An 11,627-nucleotide genomic window follows, 5' to 3' on the forward strand; every position below is an offset into this window, starting at 1 on the left:
TCCCGCGAGCCGAGATCGGGGGCGTGGCTACGGAAAGCCAAGAGGTCCCTCAGCTGAACTGGAAGGGCGGGCGGAGGGAGCGAGACAGCGAAGGCGTTTGGCTTGCTTCCTCGCTCGGTCCCTTTAAGAGGCCCTGAGCAGTTTAATCCGTTGAGCGAGCGAGGCGGTGGGGTGGCAGGTGCGAGAGAGAGAGAGAGAGAGAGAGACAGACAGAAGAGGGCGGGGCTCCCGATGCGTTCTTCCGGCGTGGGCAATTTCTCGGTCCCACTCCTTTCGCGAGATAGATACGCTTCCGGTTTAGAGGCAGTCGCGTGGGGGGCGGGGAGGGGACCGCTTTGACTGGGCGACGCCGCGGCGGCCGTTTCGCGCGCGAGAACTTCGAAAGCGCCGTTGCCATGGCAGTGCGCTACCGGAACACTGAGGTCCGTTACGGCCGCGCGGGGCCCCCCGGCACTCCGTGGCCGCCGGAGCGAGGGGAGGTAGCGCGGAACCTCCAGGCGGAGCTTGAGGAGGAGGAGGAAGGCGGCGGCGGCAAAGGAGAGCTGCTGGGCGGCCTCGGGAGAAGCCCCGTGTCCCGGGCTACCCTGGCCCCGCTGCCGGACGGGGCGGCTCGCCGGTGGCCGAGCAGGGCCTTCTCCGTGCTGTGCTGCCTCCTGGCCGTGTCCTTGCTGGCTTTCCTGCTGGCCATCGCTTGCCTGGTACTGAGAGGTGAGGAAAGGGCGAGGAGAAGAGGCAGGAGACGCCTCAGTGCATGGGATACCGCTTGCTAGGCCTAGCGCCTTCCCAGCAGCCATAGAATCGTAGGGAAGGGACCGTGAGGGTAATCTAGCCCAACCCCAACCCTGCAATGCAGGAATTTTAAGGAAGGCATCCATAGTGATCCGTAAAGGTAAAGGGACCCCTGACCATTAGGTCCAGTTGTGACCGACTCTGGGGTTGCGGCGCTCATCTCGCTTTATTGGCTGAGGGAGCCGGCGTACAGCTTCTGGGTCATGTGGCCAGCATGACTAAGCTGCTGCTGGCGAACCAGAGCAGCGCACGGAAACGCCGTTTACCTTCCTGCCGGAGCGGTACCTATTTATCTACTTGCACTTTGACGTGCTTTTGAACTGCTAGGTTGGCAGGAGCAGGGACCAAACAACGGGAGCTCACCCCGTCACGGGGATTCAAACCTCCGACCTTCTGATCGGCAAGTCCTAGGCTCTGTGGTTTAAGCCACAGCGCCACCCGCATGCTTCTGCTTAAAAACCTGTGGCACACTTTAACAGGCATTTGAATTCTAACTGATTTTCTTATGCAACAAAATGATTGTCTAGTCGTGCGGTAGAAGAAAAAATGCTTGGGTGTGCCACTTGCTAGAGAACAATTTCTACCCAGAATTGCCTTGCCTTACAACTTTCATTGTTTGCTGTTTCTGCCAACAGATTTGCGATCTGAAAAAGGGAAGACCGATGAGAATATAGAAACAAGCATTTTAGGTAAGCTGCTCATGTCGCTTTATTTTGGAATAATGGCTGTTCATTTTAGGCTTTGTTTATTGGCTAATAGGGCTGGGCAATGTATCAATATATTGTCCAAAATTGATTTGAACTGAAAGAGGGACATGACAGGGATGCCCCCTATCACCACTTTTATTTATAACAGTATTGGAAACATTAATAGCTTTAAGGAAAGATGAAGAAATAAAGGGCATAAACCTTGAAACATAGTGTTTTAAAGTAAAAGCATTTGCGAATGATGTAATTATAACAACTGAAACACCAATAGAAAATATTCAGTAAGCATTAATAAAAATGAAAGAATTTGGCGATGTATCAGGATTTGAATAAAGACAAGTCAAAATTATTAGCAAAAAATATGGGGGAGAAAGATAGAAATGAGTTAAGAGAGAACAACAGGATTAAAAATAGAAAACAAGGTAAATTATTTAGGGGTATGGATTACAAATAAAAACACGGATTTATTTAATGACAATTATGTTAAAAATGGAAGGAAATTAAAGGGAATATAGAAAAATGGAACAAATTAAAATTATCATTAGGGGGGAGAGTATCAATGATTAAAATAGTGATATTACAAAAAATCCTATTTTTATTTCAAACTATCCCAATAATAATTGGGACAAAGTATTTCATAAGCTGGCAAAGAGACCTTGACAATTTCATATGGCAGGGGAAGAAAGCCAGAATAAAATCAGAAATAATGATGGGATCAAAAGAAAGTTGGGGATTTGCAGTCCCAGACTTAAGAAGATATTTCGAAGCAGCGTGCTGGAACTGGTTGAAAAAGTGGCTATTATTAAAAGATACTGTTTTAAAGTTTTAAAGTTAGAAGGTTGGGACAAAATATATGGTTGGCACGGATATCTATTTTATGGGAAGATACAACTACATAAAGGATTCATTTAGTAAGAAAGGCCCCATTTGAGGTATGGGAGAGAACGAAAGAGAGAATTACAGAAAAAACCCCATGGTGGATCTCTCCACTAGAGGCAACCTCGACACTAAAAAATAATATAAAAACTATCTGGCCAACATATAGATAATTAGCAGAAGAAACAAATGGAAACACTAAATAAAAAAATTAGGAAGAACTCAAAACAATGGGAATAAATTGGCTAGAATATTTCCAGTTAAAGGCAACGTATGAGAAAGATATAAAAACTAGGGGATTTGAAAACAAAATTTCAAAATTTGAAAGAGAGGTACTACAAAGTAATCAAAAACACTTTAAAAATGTATAGATTGTTAGAAAAAGATCAAGAGATACAAGGAGAGAACATGCTAAAGTGGGAATGGGACCTAGGCTATACAATCGATTTGGAAGACTGGAAATTTTTTTGGGGGGGAAATATAAACTTTACAGTCTGCAATTCATTGAGGGAGAACTACATGAAGATCCACAACAGATGGTATTTGGCTCCAGATAATTATCAAAAATGAATAGAGCGAACAGTAACAACTCAGTGGATGATTACTTTCCATAGATCAGACACAAAAATGCTAGTTTTGTTCTAAGCATAATGAAAATTACAACATTCTGCACGCATATAATGCAAACATGTTCCACTCAATATACTTAATTCTGAGTAAACATTCGTAGGGTTGTATTGTAATTGTCATTTTGCTAGTTTACTTTTATTCCGGATTTGATCTTTATTCTACAGTGGAGTTGATGCATCTCTCCTGTGGCCAAATTAAAATTGTATTCCAGGTTTTCACTTTGTTTCTCTTCCCTAAGGATTTTGGAGTCTACTTGTTCTATCCTTGATGAGTGGACTTTCATGTTGCAGTTTTTCTTGGACAGTGACCTATTTTGATTCCTTTGAACCGGGAATGTTTCCTCCTACTCCACTCTCACCTGCACGATTCAAGTGAGTTCCTTCTTCGTAAGACTGAAATATGACCAGATACGGGGCTTAGTAAACCACTATAATAGATATGTAAGGAACAGCTTGTTACTAAATATGCTGGTGCTGTTACAACTTCATATTCGAGGAAACAAATTTATGCCAACTAGTGTTGGACTAGTCACCGGGACAGAGTCCATGGTGACTAGCTAGAGTACAATAATTCTATGTTTTTAGTTGAGAAATGCAATATTACCATAAACTGTTATACGTGATAGGATGTAAAATAGGTTTAATTTGTTATGTTGTATGTCAAGGACAGTTTTGTTGCCTTGTATTCACAAAATACAAAGAATGTGTTCTTTCTGAGGCTTCATATTAAACAGTTTTACAAGTTAGCCAGCAGGGTGTGTCCTATCATAAGTTTTCATATCTTATATTAAAGTCTTTCAACCTTTACTTTAGTATTCCTGAAACAGTTTTAAGTCAAGGTAAAAAATAATTAAACCCATGATCTACAATATAATACAGTGAACCCCCCCCCCAAAAAATTTCCATTATTTAATGCTTTCTGTATGTGGAATATTTTGAATATACTCCCAATTCTCTGTGTTTTTGCTGTTCGTGGGAGTTTTATTGAAGGGAATTGGTAATAATCTGCTATACTTTGGCTTCTTCAGGCTTTCTATTGTGGTAATGAAATAATTTTTCATTTTGGGAATAGGACTATGACTAGGATTAAAAAATTTTAAATTTAGCTTTTGTAATGTTCTTGTTACCTACATACTGGTTTTCTGCTTTTTTTCAGGCGAATGACTGGGCACTCCTTTCACATGGGCTATAGTATGGCCATACTGAATGGAATAGTGGCAGCTCTTGCCCTAGTATGGTGTCTCCTTTAGTCTGTACTGAGAACTTTCTCATAGAGAGACAGCTTTCTAGACGACACTTGAAGCTGCCTTCACACAAACAAACCATCCATGTGTTCAGTATACTTGCCTCAATCTCTGTTTTAATATGCTTTCTCCAAAATGATGCCTAATGTTTTAGGAAGCAGCTGGAGGTATTTCTAAAACAAATCAACGGGTGGAGACAGATTAATAAGGAAAGGAGGTGTACACAAAATGTCCGGCTGCCTGAAAAGATTGCAGCATTTTCAAAAGACTTCATGAGGCAACCACTTCATGAGATTTAGCTCAGGATTGTTGCTGATAAAATGCTCAAAATAGCCACTGGATTAATAATAATTGCCATTATTCTATTATACCATTCAGTGAACTTTCAGGTTTGGTTTTGACATGCTGCATACTTAGCAACAAAATTCGGGGGGGGGGGGGAGGTTTGAATCACATCAGTTGTGCTCATTCGATTTCAGAGGATTTACACTAACTTAATTTCATTTGGGAGAAGGGGACAGCAGCGAAAGGAGAGACCCTGCAATTTCACTCAATTTCCACTATGGGACTTACTTTGTTCCTAGACTTAAAAGGACAGGGTTTGTAGATTGGAAAAAAAGGTTTACATACAGAACATAAATTCAGTGCGCCTTATTCTTATCTCTAGGGCAGAGCCCTACCGGGGTGGGGGGGGTTAGCAAGTTTTTTTGCCCTGGGTGAAACCTCTAGCGGGACATAGTTGAGTCCCCCAGCCTTTGTGTATGGATATGCAAGTGCATGCCAAACTGTACCCTTTGACCCAGGTGAAATAAAGCCTAGTTTTGCCCTACTGTTGGGTCATTGGAGGGCTAGGACAGCTATATGTGTGTCAAAGACCTAGAAGAGAAAATCACATAGCTTCTTTCTTGCAGGCTGATCCCTAATTTACAAGTCTCAACTCTCAGCTTCGCTCGCTCCCTCATGCCGCTAAGAAAGAGGGGCTTCCCATTTGACAGGCATCAGTTCAGGACCAGCTGTCAAGCTGTAACAATGTTACATAATACTTTTATTAGGAGTGCTGGGGGGATTTCAATTAGAAGTATGTGTAGATTGTGCCACTTGATAGCTAAGAAAGCACTGCCTTAATTTTCGCTACCTCCAACTGTTGGGTCAAAATTCTGACTACACCAATATTGTATTAATGCAGCTGTAATGTGTTTTGTCCGTGTTCTCAGTTTGGTTTCTTTCTGTTCTCAGACTGGCTGCCAAAGTATGTTGTGCTAAAATAAACTATGGCTTAGTGTTATGTGTGTTAACCTTGAATTCATGGGCTCCTTTCTGTTGTCCACCTGTTGCAGCCATAAGGAGAAGATCAGAAACTTCTGCTTCTGTTTCAACTAACAGTAGTTATTTATTGGCCTGGTTCTGATAATCTTAGATAGATAAAACTTTATTTGCCATCAGCCAATGGCCATAGCAAAGGTTCTGATAATCGTATATTGACTTAAATAAGTTCAGTATGAATAAGGCTTGTGAGCATGCACATAACCCCTTCGTAACAGGTGCAAAAACCCCAGGAACTCCTCAGTTTACTTTCAATTCTCATTTCATTCAAATTGGGAAACAGCTTAGGAACAAGACAGAATATGAAACCGACATCAAACTGGATTCCTGCCTTGTTCCATTAACCATAGTTTTCTGATTAGGTTGAAATTCATTGGCACAAAGGGAAGATTTATTGTTCCTATACATCTACTGTGTTTGAACTTAGAGAAACTGTTGTTAGACTTCAAACCCTGGTTTACAGTTCTGGCTTGTTTCTGGAAATCATAGTTAAGATTAACCACAGTTTGAAGGGTCAGATGTGACAAACCATAGTTAATGGAAAGCAGAAGTGAAAGTTTCACATCTTCTCACAGCGACAGCAGGGGAAGTACTGAGGCCAGAGGCTCTTGCATGTAAAACTGAACCATAGTTTAACACTGTCCAAACAGAACTGTATATTTTGCTTGTTACACTTTTAAAACAGCAGGGTTGTTCTCTTATAGCTTACTATCAGTGCTTTTTCTGGGGGTACTCAGGGAACGCAGTACCGGCACCTTTCTTTTTCTCCAAGTGTTAAAAGTGTGGCACTTCCTGTTACAACCTCATGGTGAGTACCGGCACCTTTTTTTTCCTTAAAAAAAGAAGCAGCACTGATTACGATATGTATAGTATTAAAATAAGTACTAGGGTAACAAATTAAAATATTCTAATGAAAACTAATGTATCATGCTTATCTGACTTCAACATCTGATTAGTTAAAGTATGCAAATAGGCAAATAATTAATTGACTAGATTTTTTAATGTATGGCTTTGAACCAAAGAATACACATCCTGCTATTTTCCCTGTGTAGAACTTTGTTGTCTTTCCCATGCATTTCTGAGATTGGGGGTCCTTTTGAATGGAGTGTGCCACACCATCAGAAGGCTGCATTTGGGAAGGGAGAGTGGGCAGGCAACATATGCATTCATTCAGATCATTTGGGGTGGGATTGTAGCTGATGCTGTGCCTGCAGGGTTGCATGGGTGCAACGGGACTTGCCTATCCTTGCCTGCTGTGCACCCCCAAAATCTGCTCTGGAGAGCTTCCCATCCTTCTAGATGTGGTTTTGAGGGTGTTGGGGAGGGGGCTGAAGTTCCTTGTGCCAATGGACCTGCAGTGTTGGATACAGCCCTTTGGGTCCAAGGCAAAGTATAATATAAACACATGTTCCTTTTAAATATAGAATATAATAATTGACTTTTTTAACTGGAAATGGATATTTGTACCGAACTCATTTTGTCCATGCAGTATTTTTTTGCGTCACAAAACCCCCATTGTTTTTGTAAATTGTTTACTGCAAATAAACTAATCTTGTCTACTATTAGTGGTGTTTGGTCATTTATTCTGCTTTTGGTGATGTTAGATCATTTATCTTTTATTCTGTTACTAAATTTTGTTACCAGTAACGTCCCAGTCACATCATGCCTTGCCCCTCTTGAATGAATATTATTGCTCACCTTAATTTGTACATGTAGTTCTAAGTAGTAGCTAGTAGAAACACCTATGTGTGATAGCTGTTGTGCAGCAGTCCTTCCCTTGTCCTTCTCTGAACTGTCCTTCACCAATAGAAGGGACCCCACTTACCAATAAAAGCATGCAAAACTGCACACACGGGGGACTGCAAAGTTACATTGGTATATGTATAGGGCAGGGACTGCTAACCTTTTGGGCCTGTGGATGTGTCTGCAAAGCAGAGAAACATGTGGGCATCATGCACACACCACAACCTAGTCTATTGGCTACAATAGAATGCTTCTTTCAAAACGTATTTCAGCCACAGGACCAACCCTGGTATTGGACCTCTTCTCGCAGTTGCCCAGCTTGGGGAATGGAGGGAGCTAGCCTGTGTAATACCACAAAGCCATGTGCTTTTAACACACAAGGGGGTTCATTCAAACCCCACTACTGCTAATGACTTTCTGACTACTAACCACACAGCTTTTTTATTGAATGCCTGCCCACTCCCCAGTTAAGCAGTTTGTTCAAATGGATTATAGGAAAAAACGGGGAGGAATTGGCAGTATGCAGCTCAAAATAGATCTAAATCAATGTACTATTGGTATAACTTGCACTATACTTAATCCAAGCTCACATTGCAAACTTAATCTCAACGGTTTGGCAATGGCAGCTTCAGGCAACAGTTGCAGGCTGTCCTCAGCCCCACCCCTTTTAACCTTGTGAAGAAATTATTTTATTAATAAAATAAAGATAAAGAGCATAAAGAAATATTGTTACAGTAGGGTGAAAACAGCATAAGATTGGGCATTATCATTGAACATCTAAATGTTCTAAAACATTACTAAAATATTTCTCTCCCCACCCTATAAACCTTATAGGCTGGTTTAGATGTATTATTTTGTAATAAGTTGGCTTGATCATTGTTACTATGGACCAAAAACCACAGCATTTTAGAAAAGGATTCTTGGCCCATTAAATAGGTTAAACTGACAGATGGTGGCTGAGTTGCATGGTTGAGGTTGGATTTAAACCTGCATCTCCTGGGTCCTAGTTGGACAAAAATGTACCACATTGGTTATTCATCACTCAAGTCTCCCAAAGTAATCACTAAAACTGGTAGCCATTTCATATTGACTGCTGAAATGTTTCCAGGTTCCCTAAGTATTTAAACCAGATTGCTCCATCCCTTTGGGTTGCAACAAGACCCAAGTGCAGCCAGAATATATGGGAGGTTGTGGAAGAGGGCTTAGCACTACAGTGGTACCTTGGGTTAAGTACTTAATTTGTTCTGGAGGTCCGTTCTTAACCTGAAGCTGTTCTTAACCCGAAGCACCACTTTAGCTAATGGGGCCTCCCACTGCTGCTGTGCCGCCCCCGCCCGATTTCTGTTCTCATCCTGAAGCAAAGTTCTTAACCCGAGGCAATATTTCTGGGTTAGCGGAGTCTGTAACCTGAAACGTTTGTAACCTGAAGTGTATGTAACCTGAGGTACCACTGTATTTCTCATTTGCTTCTGCCAATGCCTCCAAGCAGGGAGGTATTGCTGTGTGGACCACCTAGCTGGGTGAAGAAAAGTTTATACTTGTCTTTTGGTTATCTGTGAGGAGAAAAAATGGGATGTTTGCTTTCATCCAAACTGAGGTCTGTGTCAAAAGTCAAGTCTCAAATCCACAGCAGCAATTTTGTCATGTTAAAAAATTAGGCATCTCATTCTTGTGATAGCTCTTTGTAGTCTGCTTTTAGGCAAGCTGTTGCATTTCCGGATAAAGCTCTGTGCTCAAGGGCATGTTAAACCTGTTTCTCTCACCCCAGCCCACCCACTGCATTAAGGCCCCTTTGAACAGAGGGGAGTTTCAAAGCTGTTTGTGATCTGACAATGCAGTTTGCTGCTCAGGAAGCAGCACAAGCCCTTTGGCAAGCATAAAGTAGGGCCTCAGATTCTGGTTTAAGATAATTGCTAAAGATACATTTTTAAAAATCATATTTGCGAAATACATTTTCTGAGAATGAAAGCAAAACGTTTTACTGGACTGATTTACATATGAAATTAGATTCTCTACTGCTGATTTATTCACTCTTCCCTCTAATTCTGTGCCTAGCAGTACCCAATTTGTGCCGAGAGTGCTTTTTATTTCTTTATAATTATGAGGAATCGTAAGGAGTGAAACCTTTTTCTATTATGGTGAAAAATTCCTAAAGGTACAAATGGCATAATTGCATTTAAAAACTATTCCCGTGCTCCAATCCTTTTATCAACTTTTTGTCGATGAGTTATAATGTGCTTCAGTAGCATAGCCTGTAGTAGCATAAACTCATCTCTAATCCAAATGTTTATCTTTGCTGGACCAGGAGGCAGAATATCAGCATTCCTCCTCCTGTTGAATAGCCATTGGAGAGCCATATCTGCACACTCACCTAATGAGTTTCAGGTGCAATATGTAGTTGACATAAGTTTGAGGGAAGAGGATGTGACATTTCAGCTACTGTATATTCTGTATCCCAGAATTGGAACTGAGTGCAGTGGGTGAGCTATCAAGGTAGAAGGAAGCTCATTTGTGTTGGCTATTTGCAGATTAGTTGCGCTGCAGAAGGCATGCTGGGGAGACCATACATTACAAGGAATTCAAAAATAACTTTTGCTAGGTTTTAATAACAAAAACAAAAACTCCTTTTACATTAATTATAATATATCAATAAGAATGACCCAACCACCAGGGTACTGAGAGAGATACAAGCTGCTCTTTATATACCATACCCAACAGCTTAATTACCACAACTTAACAGCACCTGCTATACTGCTTCACAACTGTAAAACTAGCTCTGGCCCTTAAAGCTCTGGCCCTTAAAGAAATACACATCTTGTGGAACAATAATGAACCTTCAAATTTAAAGAGACCATTCAACAATTTGTGGCTGGCAAACTGAAGAGTTTCTCATGACCTTGAGAGGCTTGCTTTGAAAGGTATGATATAGTGGTTAAGTGTAAGTGTTGGACCAGGAAGGCCTAGGTTTTAATCCTTGCTCATCTATGAAGTCAATTAGGCAACCTTTGAAAGAGATTGGGTGGTTGGGAAGATAAATGGCAGAGGGAAAATTATGCATACTCTCTGTGCTCCCAGATGAAGACTTAGTTGAGAGCTGTATGGTGTTGTACACAGCCTTAGCCTAACAGTAACCCCTTTCCACTGCAGGAACTCTGCTGCTACGGCATCCTGGAGAGGGACCGGACTCTGCTTGAAGACTTTTAATGCAGAGTTCTCCAACTTCTGGAAAAGTCTATAGCTAAACAGCTCATAACAGTAGACATGCTTACTAATATTGGAGTGGGATATAAACGTTAATTAAAAAATTAAAAGCTTATGAATTCTTTCTGTGTGTGTTGCATGGGTGAATGAGCAGCCGACATTGCATCTGAATTTGTGCTCCAGAAATTATTTTCCCTAATCTGATTTAGATAGAGATACGAAATGCCTCAGTTGCTTCTTTCTCTACTGTGTTTTTAAAATGTGAGGTGGATATCTTCCAAATGTCAGTTATAACCTGCCTTCCTCCAGCATTTTTCACGTCTTTCAAACAAAGGTAAATGAGAGCGATGTTTTAAACAGATTGTGCTGGATGAGAATTATATATTTTATGTAGGCATTGTTGGGGTTACCCCCCGCCCACCAGAAATGAATTAGGTCAGACTGTGATAGTGAATGAATGAATGTGAAAAATATATCTTGTGCCACTAGCGTTAGAGTGTGACAGATTAAACTGAAGCAGCAGCAGGGGTGAGCCTGAAAGTTGGACAATTGCAGGTGACTGAGGCATTAAAGCTATCAAATGGCTGGATGCAATCATTTTATCTGCTCTGAGCAGATAAGCAGCAAAAATCCAATGCAAATCATTTCAACTTGAGTGGGAAATGGCAAAGCAAGGCATTGTCTAGCCGGCCTAGCAAGCAGTGCATTGGGCCCAAAGCTGAAGTGCTTTCTATCTGAGTTAACCAGTTAGGAGAAGGATACTTGGTCTATTGTAGGGGTTGGTGAGAGTTACAGAATGGTCTAAGAGTAGACTTTATTGGTGTTCTTTACCTCCTGTAAGCTTGCTGAAGTCTGTGGTGCAATTGCTTTATGCTTACCTATACAGTGGTACCTCAGGTTAAGAACTTAATTCGTTCTGGAGGTCCGTTCTTAACCTGAAACTGTTCTTAACCTAAGGTATCACTTTAGCTAATGGGGCCCCCCTCTGCCAGCACACAATTTCTGTTCTCATCCTGAAGCAAAGTTCTTAACCCGAGGTACTATTTCTAGGTTAGTAGAGTCTGTAACCTGAAGCATCTGTAACCTGAAGCGTCTGTAACCCGAGGTACCACTGT

The 11,627-nt window shown here is 41.4% G+C and overlaps 1 protein-coding gene across 1 annotated transcript; it reads left to right on the plus strand.

Annotated features, from left to right (window-relative positions):
• Positions 1–252: 252 nt before the first annotated feature.
• Positions 253–7,130, plus strand: ARL6IP6 (ARF like GTPase 6 interacting protein 6). The gene is made up of 4 exons (XM_028746042.2): positions 253–708; positions 1,425–1,478; positions 3,241–3,373; positions 4,158–7,130. The coding sequence occupies exons 1-4, from the start codon at positions 396–398 to the stop codon at positions 4,249–4,251; spliced, it is 594 nt and encodes a 197-aa protein (XP_028601875.2). The 5' UTR covers positions 253–395; the 3' UTR covers positions 4,252–7,130.
• Positions 7,131–11,627: the final 4,497 nt, after the last annotated feature.

Source organism: Podarcis muralis, chromosome 1, assembly GCF_964188315.1.
Source record: "Podarcis muralis chromosome 1, rPodMur119.hap1.1, whole genome shotgun sequence".
Taxonomy (NCBI): Eukaryota; Metazoa; Chordata; class Lepidosauria; order Squamata; family Lacertidae; genus Podarcis; species Podarcis muralis.

Coding starts and splice junctions, on each gene's coding strand:
- ARL6IP6 (XM_028746042.2), top strand. CDS start 396: ATGGCAGTGCGCTACCGGAACACTGAGGTCCGTTACGGCCGCGCGGGG. Junction 709..1,424: donor CGCTTGCCTGGTACTGAGAG/GTGAGGAAAGGG, acceptor TTCTGCCAACAG/ATTTGCGATCTGAAAAAGGG. Junction 3,374..4,157: donor CTCTCACCTGCACGATTCAA/GTGAGTTCCTTC, acceptor GCTTTTTTTCAG/GCGAATGACTGGGCACTCCT.